This window comes from Arvicanthis niloticus, chromosome 2, assembly GCF_011762505.2.
Source record: "Arvicanthis niloticus isolate mArvNil1 chromosome 2, mArvNil1.pat.X, whole genome shotgun sequence".
Taxonomy (NCBI): domain Eukaryota; kingdom Metazoa; phylum Chordata; class Mammalia; order Rodentia; family Muridae; genus Arvicanthis; species Arvicanthis niloticus.
The window spans coordinates 102,796,839-102,818,832 of NC_047659.1; the positions used below are offsets into that span (position 1 = coordinate 102,796,839).

General features: G+C 44.8%; 1 protein-coding gene across 1 annotated transcript in view; it reads right to left on the reverse strand.

Moving 5' to 3' along the window:
* The window catches only part of Slc23a2 (solute carrier family 23 member 2), a 91,151-nt gene that overhangs the window by 15,897 nt on the left and 53,260 nt on the right, over positions 1-21,994 (reverse strand). The window contains exons 4-10 of the mRNA XM_034494121.2: positions 21,220-21,336; positions 19,074-19,231; positions 8,376-8,464; positions 7,368-7,432; positions 5,846-6,027; positions 2,330-2,450; positions 1,723-1,879 (exon numbers count right to left, since the gene is read on the reverse strand). Of these exons, the coding sequence (XP_034350012.1) occupies positions 1,723-1,879; positions 2,330-2,450; positions 5,846-6,027; positions 7,368-7,432; positions 8,376-8,464; positions 19,074-19,231; positions 21,220-21,336 (889 nt within the window). The remainder of the gene's footprint in view (positions 1-1,722; positions 1,880-2,329; positions 2,451-5,845; positions 6,028-7,367; positions 7,433-8,375; positions 8,465-19,073; positions 19,232-21,219; positions 21,337-21,994) is intronic.

The following is a 21,994-nucleotide window of genomic DNA, read 5'->3' on the forward strand; positions in this document are numbered from 1 at the left end:
TGGTACAACAGATTCTCAAAATTGGCATTGCTGACATCTTGGACCAGAAGTCTGTATATTAACATTAATCTAAGCAATCCTTCCAATATCGAAGGCTGAGAGCATTGCTTAATATTTGAAAACTTTCTCTCTGATCCAAATTGCTAGAAAGTGCACAGGACTGAGGGTATCTTCTTACTCAGGAACTGAGTAGAAGACAGTTAGCTAGATCTTGGAAGCTGAAGGCTACCCTGAAGAGACCCTTATGAGCTCAGTTACCCTCATGGTGACGTCACACACCTTGCTTATTCAGTGGCACCACTGCATGTATGGGCCACATAAGGACCCTGGAGAGTCCCTCACAGGAACAGCTGGTTGCCTGTATTCCCACTGGCTGTTAGCTGAGAAGCCATAAGCAGGAGCAGGGCATGTACATATGTTGAGGCTCTTTCTCTGTTCTGTCCTCCCATGGTGCCTTACCAAGTAACCTTTAGTCTCATTTTATCTTGGATTATAGGTATATTTATGAACCAAGCACATTTTTCTGGAAACAGGATAGTATATATAAATACACACTGAGACACCATGTGACAAGAATGTTATTTTAGAAGGCTAAGCCTGTTAAAGCTTTTGTAATGTAAAGGGGAGAGCTGCCAACATCACCACTATTCAGCATGCCTGCAGGAGTCATCTTTGACCCAGCCTTAATGTTCTTGGCTTTTCTTGCTTTTTAGGTTTCTCATTGTAAAACAAGAACATAAGGCAGCTCAATGGGTAACTGGCTCAGCCTGGCCAAGCTCATTCTCTAAGAAAACCCCCAAATGTGGGGCCAGCATTATAGCCATTGGTTCATGTGAGTATGGTTTAGAGCTGGGATCTGGAGAATGCTGCATGTCACTCAGGAGATCTGGGTGGAGGTTCATGCTCTGACCCTGAGTTACCTAATACTGAGGCCTAAGCTCTGGCTTCCGGCTGCCATTAAGTATTAGTTTACCTCCATATCTGTGACCAAAGTAAACCGGTTACATAAACCTTGCAAGCAGGGCAGTCCGATAGCTAATCTCCAGGTTTTTTCATTTTCACAGCTCTGGTACCAAGGAGCTTTGTGCTGTCTTTCTCAGCAGCTGCCCTCAAATCCTCACCATGACAGCTCACATTTGTTAGGATTTCAGAGCCTAACAGGGCTCCAAAGGACAAGTAGTTAACCTGAAAGGGAAACTGGTCAGTGATTGTGTGTGGATGACTGACCTCTGGGGACAAGAACTTCCCTCCACTAATTCCCAAGTGACCACAGTGGCCATTATGAGGTTCCAGCTTCAGGATTAGGGAGAAGGCTCACTGAGTACTGAGCTCGCCACGTGCAGGCCGTGCAAAGTGTGAGGACATGGGCTGACCTCCCCAGAACCCACACAGCACTGCCTATCTGTAATACCAGTGCTTCTCCAGAGAGGAGGTGGGAAGGAACACCCCTGTAGCTCACAGCATGGCCAGCCTGGTGTACATGGTGGCCAACAATAAAAAGTCCCAATTCTCAACAAAGGAAAGGTGAGAGCCACATTTGAGGCTGTTCTCTGCCTGCCTGCATGTACACACGTACACACGTACACACGTACACACGTACACACACAACATAAATGATTAGAAAAAAATGTCTAAGTAAAGAGCATTCCAAAAAGGCTTTTCATTGTGTAGAACTTTCTGCCTACTTCCCACCCTTCTCAGTTGGGCCCTCCTGATACTTACATGGGTATGGAACCTTAAACCATGGGGCTACCAGAAGTACACCCTTCCTGGCATCTGTGCGTGCATAGTAGCCATAGTCGGTGCTGTTGGAAGGGAAGACATCAGTCACCGTGAAGATGAAGCACAGCAGCCAGGACACGAGGATAGCCAGGATTATCTGGAGTGGTCAAGGGCAGAATCTTTGTTGGGTAAAATATCCCTTCCTACTGTGCAACCAGCACCCCAAGCCCACCATCATCAGCACTGTGTAAAACTGCTTCAGTGGAAATGCACTGAGAGGTTTGTGCAGGTAAAGTCACTGGACACTTCCAAAGTCTGGCCAGTAAAAGAAGAGTGGGTAACATGTCTGCAGGGATCACGTGGGTCACATCTCAGAGCCATGGACAGGAGTCCTTCTGTGGCACTACAAAATAATGTGATCTGATCTTGGAACTACCCTTACACAGATGGCATCTAGCCCTTAAGGCTGTGCTGCCTGGGGTAGTCAGCCTTCCAGTGTCAACATCACAGATGTAGGAGGGTCTCCCTGTAGTCTTTACCTAAGGTCTTAACATGTGAACAAAGGCATGTGTTGGTAGATGGGAGGGTGACATGATCAGCTACTCACAGGAAACATTTTGAAAAGCTGGAACTTGTATGCCGTCCATCCTTTCTTGGATTTGTAAATTGGGAGAGGAAACTTAACATTTCTGGCATATTGCGAGAATAGTAACACTAGGAAAATTGTCCTGAGAAGAGAAAGAAAATTCATAAAATTAAGAGCTGTTGCATCTAAAGTTTTAATTGATTTCATGTGCTCAGTTCATTCACCTATGCTAGTCCTTCTCACTACAATTTGGAAATGTTACTTTATCATCTGGAGAAAAATGTCACTATCAGCCGGCCTGGAATTTCTTGATACTGACTAAAGTAAAAAAACCCAGAGAGTAGGAAAACTCACTCCATGGAAGGAAATGACACCAGATACAACAATACCAGAGAATAGACTTACAACTGGCAACAAGCTTGAAGCAACTAAGGGACTACTTACTGTGCATACCACGAGGAGGGAAGTGTGCACACACACCAGTGGGAAGGAAGTGTGTACACTTGGTTCCATACATGATCCAAACGCCACCAGGGATCAGTTTCACAGTTTTAACTGACTGGTAATTATTGTTCCCACTTTCCTTTATTTTTTGATTTATTCATACTGAATTCATTTTGGGGGAAAAAAAGGTGAAACTTCAATATTCAAGAAAAGTGCACAGGCTAGGTGGTGGTGGTACATGCATTTAATCCTAGAACTTGGGAGGCAGAGGCAGGTAAATCTCTTTAAGTCTGAAGCCAACCTGGTCTACAGACTGACAGTCAGGACTGACAGAGAAACCCTGTCTTAAAAAAAAATTAAAAATTAAAAAAGAAAGAAAAGTGCACAGCTTCTTGAGAGGCGCCTTCTATGAGCATGCTCTTTCCACAGGCACCAAGTCAGCCGTTCAGTCAGATCTACTTAGATCTGTAGCCCAGGGTTTAATTACTTCTTCTACACTTGTCTTAAGAGCAAGACTGCCTGGGTTGACTACAAAACTTCCTGATCCCAGAATATTCAGCAGCAGGACCCCTACACCAACCTGAAGGCCCAAGTGGCTGGCAAATGGGAGGCCATTTCTCATCCTCCCAGGTTGATCTATTGCTTCATGGAAACAACAAAGGCACAGGATGATGTGCCTGACCCCTAACACGCTGTCTAAATCCTCTTTGTAGTGACTTTTTTCACTTGCCACCTAAGGTAAAGTTGACCAGAAGAGTGTTCTCAAATCTAAGCTTAATGATTCCAATTGCTGAGATAGGATTACTAGCTAAGAAAATTGACTTCCTTGTTGCACTTCTAATGAGGTGTAGTGCAAAGCCTGGCTGAGCACAGGCTGCCTGCCGGCTGTGGCGATTAGATGAACTGGTAACCCATGGAAGTCTGATAGCTTAGGTCAAGGTTAAGAATACTCATGGGGCCCAAGTCACTTACTTCAGTTCCTCGGGGGCAGAGAAATTTACAAAAACAAAACTGAAATTCTACCAAAACCAACATAGTATTAGAAACTACTTATTTATTCAAGATAAACACTATCTACAATGTCCCAAAGAGCCCCCAACCCTACCTGTCACCTTTGTTTCGAGCAACGCAACAACCACCTGCACTGTAGTGTTTCTCTTTTCAAAAACATTTAAAGAGACTCACCAAGAAAAAGAGAGAGCTGAGAAAAGTCTAGCTTGAGTCTACACTGATATTTCAAAAGAGGGAAAGAGGAAAGGTCCTGGAAGACACTAATGGCTAAGCTCTGCATAGACTAGAAGTGGCCAGAAAAGGGCAGAACAAGGAGAGCTGGGGACCAAAGAGGAGCAAAGCCCCAGGGAGGAAAACAGATGCAGAACCTGTCCTGGGCTGCACGTGGCAGTGTAAAACCAGGCACCCTGTGGAGCAGCACTGGACAAGTTAGCTGCAGAGTTTATGGGGTGGCTATATGTTCATGTGTTTCTCACATAGAGGACACTGTGGATGCTATGGGATTTCTCAGAGGACAGTATGAGGAGTCCATTTTCACCATTTATAGTTCTCTGGAAAAATTTCACTGTTTTCGATCTAGATCTCTCCAATCTACAGGGTTAGCCCTCACTGCATATGTACACACACACTCTGTTACACTCAGCCTTGCCAGGCAGGTCTGTAAGGTTCCTAGCTCAGACAGATGGCTTTTGTGTATTACTGCTATTTGTTTTCTCTGCTTTTATGTAAACTTCCCCCACTTTGGACACATGATTTACTATCTACTGGAGAGAAAGGTTTCTGTGCACTTTCTTCAGGACTTAAGCACTCCGTAGTTATCATTGCTGCTACTATCACCTGCTAAATCATTAGGAACTGCGCCAATTTCTTTGATGACTAGGAGTTATTTATATAAATTTTTATGTTTTTAAATTCCTATGAGTTCTTTCCCCTAACCTTTCTGCTATTGGTCTTAAATTTTAATGTTTTATAAACACGATGTTAACTTTCTAATACTTACTGAGTTAAATCCCTTACCAGTATCTATACACACATGTTGTATGGAGAGGGTTTTAACGGGTCTTCAGTGAAGGCAGAAAGTAAGAATTCATGGGTATTTATTTTCCCATGCCTGCACACCACAGAGGCAGGAGAGAGCATGAGCTGAGTCACAGTCAGGTCACATGGACTCAGAGATCTTCACCTTTGTCTGACTAGTTGTGTGACTCTGGCAAGTCACGCTGCCTCATTGTGCCTCTGTCTCTTCATTTGTTATGCATACAGAACACTAGTCTCTACCTTCTATGTGATCATTAAACAAAGCACAGAGTACAGTAAAAAAAATTATTAAATGCTGTGTTATTCAATATGGAATATTTCCCAAAACAAAACAAAAAAATTGGAAATATTTTTAGTTTTTTTTTTTTTTAATATTTTTGTTTTAAAACTTTTATTAGTTGGCAAAATTTTGACAGATCCTCGGAAGCACTTTCCTATGATATAATCCTTACATTTACTCTACGCATGTAAAAAAGAATATGAAGTCTCTCTTATAAGATTGTTAAAGTCCTACGTCTTCATTAATATACAATACTGATCAATATCTTCAATGCATTTGGTTCTATGCAGAATCAACCAGAAGGACCAATACTGCCCAAGTAGGTCCTGTGAGAGACTGTGGCCTCACCGTCAGAGTGCACTCCTGTTGAGAGCAGATGAGAGCACAGAGGTCTGTCCACAACATCTCTCTGCTGCCAGCCTCATCTAAACAATGTGGTGCCCCAGCACAGCAAACTTGCATGAGGCTTTGTATGACCTCAAAGGGCAGGAGCAAGGACCACACAATGAACAAATCTGAGTTCTCCCATCTGCACACATCACTGCTGTCTGCCTTTGACCATTCCCATGTCTCAAACCCTGATCTAAAACAATCACTTAACTAGCCCTAGCCTGAACTGAATAAAATTTAAAGTGTCAGAACATTCTCGTCTTAATAGATTTATTCATTCTCAAGTTAGTGTGACTGTTCCAAGTATTCCACAAGGCTGTCCCACACAGTGGTAAAAATTGTCCCCAGTTCTGGAGTTTTCTTAGAACACTTACAGCATGGCAATGCCCCAGTGCTTCCCGGCTCTCTCTCCTGCTGCCTGGAAACCAGAGAGGCCAATAAGGGCCACAGTGGGTGTGATGGTCAAGGGTCCAATATACCTCAGCAGAGCTCCAGGCAAGCCAAGGAGGCCAATGACCACTTCTATCAATGAGGACATGATGATAGCCCCCTGGATCTGAAACAGAAAAGGGCACAGTTTGAGAGTGATGTTTAAATACTCAGAATGTAACCTGCAACCACAACTGACATTTCTTCAAGGCAACAAGTCCTCTCATATAGCAGGATGACAGCTGGGATACTCCCCAGGGCCCTGCAAGCAAGGTTTCCATGGAGGTAACTGGGGACCAGCATACTAACATGATATCACTGTTGAGGTAACTGAGGACTAGCACATTAATGTGATATCATTGCTGAGGTAACTGAGGACTAGCACATTAATGTGACATCACTGCTGAGGTAAATGAGGACTAGCACACAACATGACATTGCTGTTGAGGTAAATGAGGACCAGCACACTAATATGATATTATTACTGAGGTAACTGAGGACCAGAACACTAACATGACATCACTGCTATAAGGTTAACTGCAGAAATGGGAACTGATGACAAATCTGCTGCTTTTTTCCACTGCAGGGTGAGATGGACAGATCTCTCAGCTCTCAGATGAGCATACTGTCAATCGAGCCCTGTGAGATACTTCAGTATAGACATCTTTAAAAGACCAAGCCCCCGAAAGACATCCAAAAGACAGAGTTACTGACAAAAATTCTAAAAAAAAGTCTTTGTCACATAAAGTGACATTTGTACTAAATCTAAAGATTTCATGGTGACACTATGAATATATGCACACTCATCAGCTAGTTTTCTGTACCTGAAGACAGCTTCAATCAGCTCTGCTCAAGTGCACTTTGGCCCCCAAAATTATCTTGAGGTCTTTCAACAAGCAGGCGTGACTAACAACTTACTTGTTCTGAGATGCCCGAGTTAGTAAAGCTCACCTCTGGGTGTGTCCGTCATGCTGCTTCCAGAGGCAAACAGTCAATGGACAGCTCAGAACATGAGAACATTATTGAGAGATGGGACCTAGCTGGAGGAAGCAGACACTGAAATGTCTGTCTGGGGACTCTATCTTGCCTTGGCCCCTCCATTCTTGTGTTCCTTGCTCTCTTCCTGGCTGCCATGAGCTGAAACATGACCTCCCCACCATGACAGACAAAGTCTTGGACACTGAGTTTTCTCCATTCAAGCTGTTTTTAACATTCCGACACAGCAACAAGACAGCTAAAAACACATAGACACAAAGCAGCCAGACCTCTTCTCTGAGAGCCAGCAAGCCTCAGCCACCACACTGGAAGAGACAAGCAGGCAGTCCTGGGGACCGACGACACAAAGACAGTAGAAACGGGCATTCCAGTAGTTGAAAACAACAAATACTTAATACAAGCAACTGCAGCTTGTTGGGCACAATCAGCATCGGGGTAGGAAGACACGAGTGGCCAGCGCTCATCCTTTACCTCTTGGATCCGGGGGTGCCAAATGTGTTCCAACAGCTCTGCCGTCCCATTGGCAACTGTAATCTCTTGAAAACAAAGAGAGATTTTTTTTCTTGGAGTGACACTAATGTTTCAATATTTATTATAACCATTAATAATTTCTTCATTGAATTAAGTATCAATTCCTAAAGCTCAGCCTGTGAAAATAGGGTTTATACTTGGAGATGGGCTCCCAATACTAAGTGACCAAATGTACTGTTGACAGAGCTCCTCAGTGTGTCAAAGGCTGACTGAAGCGGTGCTACTAGCCAGTGCCAGCTTCACAGAAACCACTCTGCAAACAGCTACCTGAAATGCCCAAAAGCAAAACTGCTGGGCTGAGGTTTAAAAATCTAGATTTGATTCCCAAATCAAATCAAATCAAATCAATTTGATTCCCAAATCAAAATCAATGGCCACAAAGTAACCCCTAGGAGCAGGGAAGGCAAGGCAATCAGGAAAGCTTGGCTCCTAGAACCTCAAAATGTAAACTACTCTGAGAGTACAAGTCTGATTTTCTCATCAACTTGAGTTTATCAGGTTCTATAAAGGATCTTTGCAATCGCTACGAAGGGGAATGAAAGTCACTTGCAGAAAACCACAGTAGCCAGACCCTTAAAAAGCAAAGATGTTTCAGAGAAGGGATGCTGATGCAGCGAGAGAGTGACTATGGTAGGTATAAAATCCACTGAAAGAGAGAGGCAGGAAAACAGCACAAACATTGTCATCCTATCCCCCTATTTATCAGCTTCACTGGCAAACAGAAATGAGGTCATTTCTGGTCCTAGCTTGTCCTAAGGTTAGGGACGAAGAGGAGATGTAAAGACAGAAACCGTCACGGTCCACAGACTGGAGCATTCTAAGCTGCTTATGGGCTGGTATATTCTACACTCAATATAGGAAAGAACACTGTTATTGGCAGATGTCCAGGCCCCCTTTCCACCTGCTTTAAAGGACCCCAATGACATATGTGGAAATAACTGCAATTACCTGTGGTGTTACATTTCCATTTATCTAAAGACAGGATGGCTCGAGCAGGGGCCAAAAATGCAAAAGCACTGGCCTGAAACAGGGGTAACCTAAAAGAAACGAGACCAAAACCATGATCACGGCATCGGGAACTACCGAGGTAGTTCACTATTTGACAGCTTAACAGTCTTTTCCATAGACACGCAGCACATGAGTAACACAGCTACACCTGTAAAGAATCTCTGTAAAGATCTCTGACAGCACATAGCTGGAGCCACTGGTTTCTTCCATCCCCCCTGCTCCTGCTGCTCTGGCCTCGGGCACTTCCAGAGGACCCCTATAGTCAGTGCTAACACCCCAATACCAGTTCCTGCTACCGTTTTCTCTCCCCCTGGAGGTGGGTCAGTGGGGATTTGGGCTTCCTGCTTTCCTGCTGAGCTCATGGGATCCCTAATAAACACCAGTGTAGGTCCTCCCTCTCCCTCTTCCTCTTCCTCCTTCTCCTCCTCCTCTTCTTCCTGCTCTTCAGTTTCAAATTCTCATTCATTATTCCATTACTTCATTCCAAGAGTTAAAGTCTGCCCTAGTCATAAGATAAATATTAAAGCCATATTATTGATCTATATGTATCCAAAAAGTTGTAAGTTACAATATGAGAGTATATATAATAAATGTTCTGATTAATCATACAAAATACTTAAAAGTATTCTAATACATTTTAAAAAGTTCAAAAACCTGGTAAACTCCCCATTAAATCTCCTACCCACATTCTCAAACTGAATGCAACTAATCAAATCACAATGATTTTGCTATTTTTCCTAGAAATGTAGACTGTTAGCTAAATTAACAGCATAAGAACTTAATTACTATTTTTCACAGTATTTGAGGGTAAAGTACAAATCTTGTTCCTGCTGTCTGCAGGACCAGGAGGCTAAGCACACATCCTTAGATGCCCCAGACAGCCTTGCCAGTGGTCTGGCTCACAAAGTAGGGACCTAGCAGCCTACTGATAAATTCTGTGTCAGAGACAAAGAATACACGGAAATAGAAGTAGCCCTGGCCAAAGAACAGCTGGCTGCTGTCAATCCCAGAACCTGGTGTGCTCCTTTCTGATATGCTCCTTTGTCAAAAATAACCCCCTGGCCATTTTAGCCACAGTGACCTTAGTAAGAGCAGGTAGGATGCAGAGTAGACAGAGATGGGCACTCCCTCACTGACGGTGTGCTTATAATTACCGGGTTAGAGGGGTCTAGAGCACAGTGCCACTAAATGTGATGGTTCTCTTTAGTGGAAGTGTACATCAAAGGGAAAACAGCCACTGACTTATGGAAATTCCTCACACAAAATTTTAGGAATATATTGTAAAGATAAAGAGACGTCACTGTGCCATTAAGAATAGATGTTATCTCGAACAGTCCAAATAACACTATTTTACCACAGTTTCAGACTTCAAGCAAGACATCATGGGGTAACATAACAAACATTGAGTCGAATGTATGTACATATATGTATTCATATTCTTGGGGAGGAGGTGTCCTTCCAACGTAGCCCTGGATAGCCTGGAACTCACTACATAAAGCAGGATGGCCTCAAACTCTGACATCTGGCTGCCTTTGTCTCCTGAGTGCTGGGGTTGAAGGTGTGCGCCAGGCTCACTGCACTTAGAGATCTTGATCACTGCATCCATTGGTTCTTCCTGGCAAGTGACAGACGTCAAGGCTGATGCTAAGCTCCACTCTCATCTGAACCTGATCTTGGCACCTAAGGTGAGCATTTTATGTAAGAGTGAGGCTGCAGTTCTGACTGGGACTCTGGGGTCCTGAGCAGGTGACAATGAAGTCTCCTAAGATGGGCTGTCAGATGCTCATGCTAGCCTCCCGGACTCATCACTTCAAATCAGAAACATGACTTAAATTCTTGGGAAATGCTACAGGAGCATCCCTAGGTCAGTAGGTGGAGTATTTCCCAGGGAGACTGCACCAGGAAGTCCATCAACAGTTTCTGCTTCTGGGTTGGTGATACCAATTCAGCATCTTTAAAAGGTATTTTATTTTTATTTATGTGTCTGTATGTGTATATGCCAGAAGAGGGCACAGGATCCCCTGGAGCTACAAGAGGCTGTGAGCTACCTAATTTGGGGGCAGAGCTGAACCTGAGCCCTATGTAAGAGCAGCATGCACTCTTAACTGCTGAGCTCCAAATCTGCATTTCTGATCTATCACTTCAAGGCGCAGCTGAGCCCTAAACCCCTTAAGCCCCTCAAACCTGTGGGCCTCAACCCCTTTTGGGAGAGGGTATGAATTACCCTTTCACAGGAGTCACCTAAGGCCATCAGAAATATGGGGTAACATAACAAACTTACATTACGATTCATAATAGTAGCAAAATTATAGTTACAAAGTAGCAATGAAATAATGTTATGGTTGGGGTCACTACAGCATGAGGACCTGTATGAGTTGCAGCATTGAGAAGGTTGAGACCACTGCTCTAGATGAAAGGATAATGATTCTGTCATCTAATAGTAAGGCAGCCCTGGCCTGATACAAGCACAACTAACGGCAATGAAAAAGCTTCCTGGGTCCTGAGGAGCTAATGCTGTGTGAACGAGACAATAATCACAGTCATCTAGGAAGACTTCCAACTGAATAACGGGAGATGCTGTGGGACTCTGTCACCTGCCAATTAAGGTTGTTTTAAAAGACTGAGAAGCACTGAGCCACGTGCTGAGAGGCTATGAGGAACCCAGGCAAAGAGAAGAGGTGCAAAATGGAGTCCATAGGATACCTGTCTCCAAGAACATAGATAATTAACCTCAGGGGACGTCCGAGAAAGGGACAAAGTGAAGGTGAAAGGCCACCGGTGGCACTTGTAGGCAAAAAGGAAAATGCTCAGGGGATTAAGCGCTGAAAGGATCACTTTGAGGGAAATGGGGAGGCTGACTGTCACCTGGAAGCTGCTCTCAGACATGAACAGGCTGTGCCATAGCTCTAGGTGTGGTCCTTACCTGACCAAATTCCAAGTCCTTCTGTGTTGACTCTGGGGTTAGGCCAGCTAGGGCCAGAACCTGTTAGCCTCTTAGCCTCTAATGGTTCCCTTCTGCTTGTCCTGTCCTGAAGCTACAACTGCCTGACAGAAAGATGCAGCCCTTTCATTCACAATCTTATCCCCAGGAGCAGCAGTAAAGAATTTAAGGAGCTATTTACAAACCTGCTTGGAAAGAAATTTTGTTAGATTAAAATTAAGAGGTTAGGCTTTCCTCACATGGATTTAAAATGCCACCTGGGTAGGGTATTGTTCAGGTTGAGAAGAGAGCAGAAAGGAAGTGAGCACAACAAATTTCAGGAACTCTGCAATCCCTATGGAAGGAGAATGGTCTCTGACATGTCCAAAGACCCCGAGTTCTGCAGAAGCACCATGAAGGTGCACGGTGTATTTGCTCTGACAAAATTCCTCACTGTAGTGTAGTCTGAGCTTGCTCAGTATAGGCGATGACCAAACCTAATGCAAAATCTATCAATCACAAATGAACACAAGCTTGAATCCGGACTGCAGAAGAATGTAAAAATAATAATCCCTAAGGGACTCAAGCAGACTTGGCTTTAAGGAACAAGCTTCATCACTGGATCAACCAACCACCAGAAACATGGACTGGACACCTCTGACGGAAGCAAAGCAATGTGCCAAGACCTGCAAATGAGCAACACTTTGGTGGTGTTTCCACACTAATCAGTCAGCTGTTGGGAATCAGATTACATATTGAAAATACCTGACCCAGATACTTGAACAGCAATTAGGACTGTCTATATCTCCCAGGAAAAAATAACTATAAAACAGTAATCTAATATTCAAGCATAACTATATTTCTCTAATTGTTTCTCAAGTATTTACAGTTCCCACACCCAGTACAATCGAAGCCTGTGTACCACAAACTCAGCATCCTGACAAGGAATCCTCTTAATACCTACTTGCCACACTGGAACCCATCCATCCAGATCTCCCACTCTGTGAAAGTGCTTATTTAAGGTGGGTGAGTTATCTCATCATGTGACATGTTTTCTCACTAATAGAAAATAATCTGAAGTGATTCTTCCACTGTGTGATATTACCACTAACTTTAAATTCTAGAATGAGGTTGAATCACAACCTTGCTATGTAGTCCAGGCTGTCCTCCTGGACTTCCATCTATGTTTGTAATTAACATTCTCTGTTAATTACATTCTCCCTGTTTCTCCATCTTCCTTTCCTGAACATCACTGCAGGCACATGAATTTAAGTTTTATAACTTACTACTATGTATGTGCTTGATAACTGGATTGCCCTTAATAAACCTGCCCAGAACAGCCTGCTGGTTCCTGTTCCTTTTGAAAGGACCTCCACACGTTCTATCATTCTTTGAACATAGCCTTCTGGTATGAGATATTCCAAGTTGAACTTGTCCTCTCAGTCCCCACTGTAAGTCAGCCACTTGCTGCGAAAATACTAACTAGTCCATTATTCTAAGGAATGGTAGTGAGGACCAGAGATCTGGACACTGAGTGGGCTCACTGTTTTTAGGCCCTTTGTGTAGTAACCAGAAGTGAGATTAGATGTGGGGGGAGAGAATCAGGAAGATAATACCCCCAGGCCAACCAGCACTTCTCGGATATTTTTTTACCATATCAGATCATCTTTTCCTTTGGATAATCTTCTTGGCAAACATCGACTGCTAACATAAAATGAAGCCAAATACAGGCTGCATGACGTGGCAAGGCTCTCTATCTGCTGACTGTAATGGTGGTGTGACTGTGCACACCGGAAAACTCACCTGACTGCACACCTTAGAAAAGGTGCATTCTACTGTATGCTAATACAATTAGGTGTTAATGCAATTACTCATTAGATAATGGGTATTTATTTAATCCATTTTTGAGACAGGGTCTCACTATGTAGCCTTGTCTGGCCTGCAAATCACCATGTAGACCAGGCTGGCTTCAAACTCACAGAGATCTATCTGCCTTAAAGATATGTACACCACACCTAGCACAGGACTTCTTAAAAAGCACATCTATCAGTTCTTTGAGGGAGTATATGGGAAGATAACATGCAGCTTAAAGTCCTGCTGCTGGATAACAGTCTCAAAGCTGGACAGAGAGAAGGCACTTCCTTCCTCCTGACATTTGGTGAGGACCTGTTTCTGTTCACTATTGTCAGCTATCAGCCTAGAGATGAGAAGCACTGAAGAAGAGAATGGGCAACCCATGGCATGGGGATGTGCCAGGCTAGCAGGATCTCATAAATAAAAAGAGGGCTACACACAGAAACCTTATTTTAAAAAATCCCCCCCCCCCATAAAAACAGTGTAAAAGGAACAAAATTCATTAAATACACATATAGCAAAGAGTTAGGCAGTCTTTTAATCCCTGACACGTTAAAAGATTTTAAAAACAACAATAAAGAGTAATATCAGGAAGCATGGCTAGCATCCCTGCCACAGAAAACATGCAACTGAGGCAGGACTGGCTCAGGCCTCAGGAGGATCTGGATCAAATGACCACTGCTGTTTTCTAATGACTTTTTCCTCATCCAGGTCAGGGTGCTGCCAGTGTGACCCGGGTGCACACCCAGTCCTGTCACATTCATCAAGGATGTGCTGCTCTACCTAGACTTCCACCTCCCCTCCAGAGCACCAGCGGGGCAGCCACTGCCTCGCACCACACTCTTTAACATGCTCTGTATTATTTTATATCCGATGGAATGGTCTTTGAGAAGCTTGGCAGCCTGGCCGAAGTCTCATGGCTGGTAAGTGGTCCAAAGGGATCCACGCCACTAAGTCTATACCTCCAGTGAGGCAGACTAGAAATGATGCCTTTCAAGGTCGTTTCCTTCCAGGTTTGCACTAGCCTTTCATTTCACCACACTATTTAAGATGCTTTCTTGGTGAAGTAGGCAGTAAACTTTTTATTTGTGGGAAAACTACAACCAGCTAATATGTGCTGCTTGGCACAGAATACAAAGGTCATGATATCACTGACTTGGCAATTTTGATGAAACGTCTACCCTGTATCATCCATGTCTCTGGCCCATCTTCCAGTTCAAAACAATTAAGAGACTGTGCAGCAAATTAGACAGCACCAAGAGGACACAAGCAGACAAAGTAGGATCATGAGTCCATGACACCTGGCCTGGACTTCAAGATGAGAGACATAGCAAGCAAAAGCACACTATGAGCTTAATTGGACCATGGTGTGGAGAGGCTTGGGGAACAGCTATAACACATCTTTTAGGGACAACTGGGGAAATTAAATGTAGACTGCATATTAGATGATATGATGGAATAATTATTTTTTAAGTTGATGAATGGCATTGTGGTTACTCAGAGACTATCATCCCTAGGACATTCTTGAGTGGAACAGCATGCTATCTGCAACTTTATTTCCAACTGGTTTACAAAGACTAAAACAAACACAAGAACTTCTCAGGGATGAAAAAACATGGGGAATTTTTCAATCTCCCTAAATAACCTCTCTGTACTCTGATAATATGGGTTCAAAGTCCCCAGATGTAAGACCTGGGAAGTGTACTGCCCTCAGGGAGTACACCACTTGTACATGCTCCCCACTAACCCCTACATGTATTTCACACTGCCACACATACCACATGGCCACAAGAAGCTAATAAAATAGAAAGCAGGACTTTCTCCTGTGGGCAGTGGCTAATCAGAAACCAGATACTTAAACTAGTGTCAGTGGCTCTCAGCAAAGGAATCTGCTATGTGCTTAAGCAGGTTTGTGTCTGACCACAAGGGGTCCCTTTGGGAGCCCCTATCCTCACACTGACAGTATTGGGGATGACAGAGCAGGCTTGAGGGGTCCTCTAATGGGGTTCTCCTTTGGCCACATCTATGAGAAAAATCAGTGAGGCAGAGAAGCACAGGGTTTCAGAGAACCTTCCTCCACATGGAGGAAGGGTATCTTCCCAGAGGTGGCCTCTAGCCATGACTACTGTAGCCTGGTGGCTGTGGCTTAGGGAGAATCTGAATAATCCTATTCCGACAAGAGGACGATCTTAAAAGGTTTGGTACCAGCTCTGAGAACAGGCTCAAGGGGTTAACTAAAACTGACAAGCAAATAACCAGAAGGAGAACTGTTGCTTCTCCATCAAAAGAGCTGAGCAATGAAGATGTAAGTACAGGGCGAGGCATTGCAGAGAAGAAAGGACAACAAGAAGAGGTGTCCTGGAAATCAGCTCACCCATGCTCTGGGCAGTAAGCCTCATAACCTGCTCTGGAAAAGATGGTAGTCCCCAGAGACAAGGAAGATACTCCTAGGCAGCAAAGCAGGGAAGGAAGACACAGCCATGGAGGGTCCATCAGCTCAGGGACAGCACACACACCAAGGGGGAGCACTCTGAGTTCAGTTTGAGTTCTGCCAAGGGGGAGCACTCTGGGTTCAGTTTGAGTTCTGCCAAGGAGGAGCACTCTGGGTTAAGCCTTAGGTCTGCAAAGGGATATATCTGTTTCAACATCTTTGTTTCTCAAAGATCCATTTTGGTTTTCTTTCTTTTTTGGAAACCGCCCTCATTATGCAGCACCGGCTGCCCTAGAACTCTCTCTATGGAGCCGGTTAGCCTCAAACTCAAAGTGGTCCAGCTGCCTCTGCCTCCGAAGAGCTGGAATTAAAGGCATCCAAATCCAACATCTTTCCTGAATTCTATTTTTAATGGAACAATATCATTTTCAAGGCTGCAATAACGAAGGGGGAAGGACCTAGTCACAGACCACTCCTCCTTCCCTGTCTAGCTTCCTCAGAAGAAGAGGCCACCCCTCAGAGGCAGAGCTCAATCACCATAGCTGATAGAAGCACTGGGTGGCAACAAATGCCAGAAAAACACATCATACAGAACTTATGACACAACACAGATAAACCACCACAGAGTTGGGAAATTGTGAGAATCTGTCGAGAAATCACAAAGCTTAACATGAAAAAACTTATACGAGGGGAAGCCTGGAAAAAGAGTAGTAAACCAAAGCCCAGAGCACCTCAGTCCTAGCTAAGTGGTGGGGTCAGCCTGGCTCTGGGATCCACTCCACACCACCACACCTCTGCCCATCTATCCACTCTTGCATCTCCTTGGTGTGAAATGCTTGTTTTAAACAAGGAAATTTAAAATGCCAACTGAGATGATAACTCAGCACCTGGTGATGGTCCAGATCACTATCTAGCAGTTACACTCTACAACTGCCCAGTAAGCTGCAAAATTACAAGATAAAGGCAGTAACTGTCACCCAGGGACACTGAAGGCAGTTTCCCTCATCCTCCCAAGGAGATCTGCCTATGTCCTGAGGCTGAGAAGGTTTGTCCCACTACTCTTCTTTGGTCACATGCTGTATATAAGCTAAGGCCTTCAAGGTACAGTCCCTCCACTACGGGGTCTTAGTGCTCAGCCAAGTCCTGGCTTATACCTGGTGACAGGAATCCTGTGCTGGGTCATAACTTAAACTGCTTTTGCTTCTACCTCTGCCAAGGTGAAGGATACCCCTCATCCTTCTGGGCTAAAACCACAAGGCTCTGGGACATATCTCTACTACTGCCACCTCCTCAAGTCCTAGACATGATATATGCATGATATATACAATGTTCTGGGGTCTGGACATCAGCATACATGCACGATCCTGTCTGCTTGCCACCTGGAGTCAAGTCACTTGCACCTTCTATACAGATAGGTCACTAGGTGTCTGTGGGGCTGTCAGTACGTTCCCTCCTTTCAAAGATCAAGATTAGATACCACCCATGCCTCAACAGCTACAGAATCCCACATCCCAGGTCCAGCTTGATACCATAGCACCCACTCTCCCAGACTCATTGCCTGGTTCTTAGATGGGATGCTGGCCCACTGATAAAGAACCAAGCATGTGGCCACACATGGTGAAGAGGAACAGGCTGCTTGTCACTCCACCGGACATGTAAAGCCTCATGAACACACTGCATAGACACTTCAGACTGACACGCAGGTCCTTATTTCCAGTTCCTAAGTGGGCAGATGGCAGCACCCTCTCAAGTTATTTCTTGACTGGCTGCTCTCTAGGAGAAAGGAGAGATGAACTGCACAGACCACACTGTTCTCCATGGGCTGATGCCTGATGCTTTTTAAAAGGTACCCCCAAGACCAAGAGCACTTGCCTGAAGTCCCTGAGGTCCACTTGCTATGTCATCTTATGTAAGTCTGTTCAACAGGTTCAGCAGTCACTGGGCCAGGCCTTTGGCATGGCATGAAAATGCAGCTTACATAGGCAGATGCGGCGTAAGAGAGAGTTTCTCCACCTCTTCATGTTAGCCACCTCTAACAACTATAGGTCAGCTATTTAGGAAAACTATTTCCTCAGAGTGCCATGCCCTGTGGACAATGTAAAGCCAACAAAAGGTGCTCCACCTGGAGCCTTGGATATCAACACCAAATACCAATGTCACAACTGCCACATTTAACTGCCCGGCTTGAATGTTTTGTGAAAGGCTGGGTTCATCTCCTTCCCTAGCTTATCAATGACACCCCTTCTCCTCTCCTTTGGGCTCCTGATGAGAACACCCCTGACTCTTCTGTTCAGTATAGTGGCTGCAGACTGTCAAAGAACAAACAGCTTGCCAGCCCCATGGCCTCCATCCAGTACAAGCAACTTCTCTCCACTAGCAGACCTGTAAAGTGCCCTTCACTTTCACACTCCACTTCTACTACAACCAGACACCCCAGCTGCTCACTGTCCCTTGGTAGGGTAGCCCTTCAGAGTCCGGAGCTGCCTGCTAGTCACTGTCCCTCTTACTGCCCCTTCCAAGCAGGGAAAAGCAAGCCCCACTTGCACCGTCTCCAGACAGAGATCCACAGACTTTATTTACTCTGAGGATAATCAGCAGAGCCTGGGCAAGTAGGAAGCTGCGCTGTGAACAGGGCTGACTGTGGAAAAGAAGAAAAGGCCGACTTACAGAAGCTAGGAATGCTTGCTACTTGTACTTCCTGGCTCAGCTCCACACTATTTACTGGGGCTATGGAGGAAAGGTAAATGAGCCAAAGTGCTAGCACCAAAAAGAGCACCATGAGAAAGTGGGGCAAAGACAGAAGAGCAAGCCACACTAGATAGAAGAGTGAATCCAAAGAACATAAAACACATGTGTAGAAATTCAGGGGAGAACAAAGTATTTCAGGAATTTCCAGAGGGGAACAAGTGGGGCGGAGGATGTACAGGTGTGTGGGCAGGGCATTGGGACATGTAGTAGGGCAGGTCTCAGAGGCTGAGGTGAAAACCTGGAAAAGGCAGAGAGAGCACAAGTTGTACACCAGAAAGAATGCAGCCTGGGTAACCCAAGGAGGGGAGCGGTAGAAAGATGGCAGGGGCTTAGGAGTACACAGATAGCAGAGTCTCAGTGCAAGAGACCAAATGGAAACTAGGTCAAACAGACTGGGTCTGAATTACAGTAGAGGACTGGAAGGCATGCTAGAGACCGGCAGTGGCCGGCAGTGACTTGCCAGCCAGCCACAGAAATAAAAAGGCTATTTTTCCAGTTTGCACAGTTGTTCCCTTCATGAAGAGAGAAAATATGGGGCCAGAGACACCTTGTAAAGGTGGGCTGAGACCAATGGCCACTGGGATATGCTGTAACACCAACTAACCTGTTTAGTAGCCCTGAGCAAAGTGCCCATCCTTCTAGTGCCTTACTGGGGTGTAAAAATCCCATAGTACCCCTGTCTCACCTGCATCCGAATGTTGTCTGCAGCAATGTAGTGATTCCCACGCAGAAGAAAATGGTCCCGATGAGCTGGCTGGTGGCCCACTGGTCATCCCCCACGCACATGGCATCAGCCAGCAAAAAGGGTACCGCGATTGTGCCACTGAAACACGTCAGGTAGTGCTGCTCGAGGAGAGACAAAGAGAAAAGTAAACCTGCCCTTGCTTTTGCTTGATTTGCCCCTAACACTGGTGCCCTGGTGTCTTTAGGACATACAGATCACATGAAGAATCTCTAGTTACACGAGTTACACATTCTGATCACATGTTCGGCCATTTTGTAACATTCCTTTCCCTGTAACCCATGTCCTATGACATCACTGACATGAATTCACATGAGCACAAAGGCAGTTCTCAACAGAAGTTTGGATATTTCTTACTAGACAGACCTACTTTTTGTCCCCACTAACACTTGTCCAATATGCTCAGTACATTGTGCCGAACAACTCTTGCAGTCTTAAAAGAGACCCTCGTTAGGTATACTCTAGGACTTGATTTGATAAGGTCTTGTTTTGCTCATGTTTCATGGAGTCAGGGTCTCACTTTGGAACCCACGGTGTGCTAAACTCACTATATGGCCCAAGCTGATCTCAAACCCATAATCTTTCTGCTTTGGCCTCCCGTTATCCAAGGATAACAGAAATGCACCAAACCCAGCTGAGATGCTCATATTTTACATCTGCATTCCTAAGATATTAGTCTGTGGGGTTCTTTCATTTGCTTTTAGCCCTCTTGGGACTGGGGATTATACCATAGTGATTTTACAGCAGAAGGCATTTTCTGCCTTGCTCTGTGGTCTGGCACCCTTGGGCAAATATTCACTCTCCCTCTAAGTACCCCATCCCCCCTCCCATGGCCCCTGAAGATTGTTCCAGCACTCACAATTCATTTCCCTTCCTCCCCCCAACTTTCTAGTTCTTTATTTCTGTTCTGTGAACTTCCTCTTTTTCTTCCCCACAGCCTTCCACGTCTGCCCAAGTCAGAGAAGCACACTGACTGCAGCTCAAATGCTCAGGTATGTTCTGTTGAAAACTCTTTCAATGCAGTGTACGATGTACTGTGTATTATTAAGAACAGGAGGCAAAAGAGTTGTTACTCCCATCTTAAAAGAGTTGTCACTCCTGTTTGACTAGAAACATCTATAACAGACGAATCTGAGAGGTGTGCCTGTTATATTAGGTCCAGGGCACCTGACCCAAGTTATTCACCAAGCCCACTCAGCCCTCCAGCTGCCAGATGAGGAGGAAAGCCCAAACAGCCATCAGTGGGTCAAGACACCAAGTCCAGCTCCAAGTAGGCATAGAGTCTGAGTAACAAGACTGACTTTTCCACACCTGAGAAATCTGAAGGGAACTGATCACACAAACTTGAGCAAGGAAGCGTGGAAATTCAGACCTCAAAATGGGTCTAAACCCAACTCAGGAGCCAGAAGGCAGGTAGCACCCCCACATTTCTCAAAATCCACTTTAATCCTGTGAGCAGGACAGGGGTACTGAGGACAAGCACTAAAGTCACAGTAGATCTGTCTATTGTCAGCAGACTAAGGCTGGGAGGCAGCAGATTTCCCTTCCTTTAAAAAACAATAAAGCCTCCCCTCATTTCCTGGCCATGATACTTGCCATGATCACCATCCTGGATCACTAAGGTCAGTATGGGAGGTCAAGGCTACTTATCCCTTTCTGTTTCTGCTTTCTTCCCTCCCCTGCTCTGCTTCCCTGCAGTCACACCCCACACACTCCCCACGGCATCACTTCTTTCACTCCCTGAACATTTACTCCCCAGTTCTTTTCTTCTTCCTGCTGTTCTAATGTTGAAAATTCTTTTAGTTAAAATAAAACCTAGGGACTAAAGAGATGGCTCAGCAGTTTAAACATATGTACTGTTCGTGCAGGAAACTGGAGTTCGGTTCCCAGAACCCTCATTAGGCAGTGAGACTCCAACACCTATGGCCTCCATAGCCACCTATAGTCAGTGACATGCCTACCCAAACATAATATACAGAACTAAAAATAATAAAATAGAAAATAAACATTGACTATCTTGAAAATTTAGCAGCCAGTAGACAGTACAAGCTCTAGGCCAAAGGTCACACACCCTAGATGATCATCTTACCTGCAACCCAAGGAATATGCACAAGTACCAGGGAGGAACATCTTCTATAGTGTAGATCATATCCGACCTCTGGGGATCCAGGCTCCCAGTGCTGTCCAGGGTCTCTGCAAGGGAGCTCTGGAGTTGAGAGGAAAAGAGGAGTTAGTCACTGCCCGGAACGATGTTAGCTCTGTTTGATTTTAGCACAGCCCTCTACTGCCCAGAGCCACCTTCTGCTGGTGTAGCCATTCTGTCCTTTGAGCACCTCAAAGGGCTAATTCTCAGAGTGAGGGCTCTGTCTCCTATGACATTGCCTCATTCCCAAGAGCTCCAACCCTGACCAGAGCCTCTGCCCAAGACTAATAACTTAAATCTTGGTTTCGCCTTTATTTATTAAAAAAATATTTCTAATACTACTTTATGTGGCAGCAAAGATTTTTAAGATGCTAGGTATTGCATGCTTCTAAGGGTCAAGATCACCAAGATAACTAACTCAGCCTAGCAATTACTCAGGCTTGACAGAGGCTGAACAGATGGCTTGAAGAAACCCTGTCACTCTTTCCATGGAGTCTTAAAATTGCTCTAGTATCTAAGACTCTGCAAATAATTAATTGTATCTTAGAATCTGAGGTGCATATCTTTGATGGTTGGAATGTGATGTTCCCCATAATCTCAGACATTTGAATACCTGATCCCCAGTTAGTGGCTGTTTGGGGAGGATTAGGAGGCATGGCTTTGCTGGAGGAAGTACGTCACTGGGTACAGGCTTCTCTGCTTCCTGTTTGTGGTTTTAGAT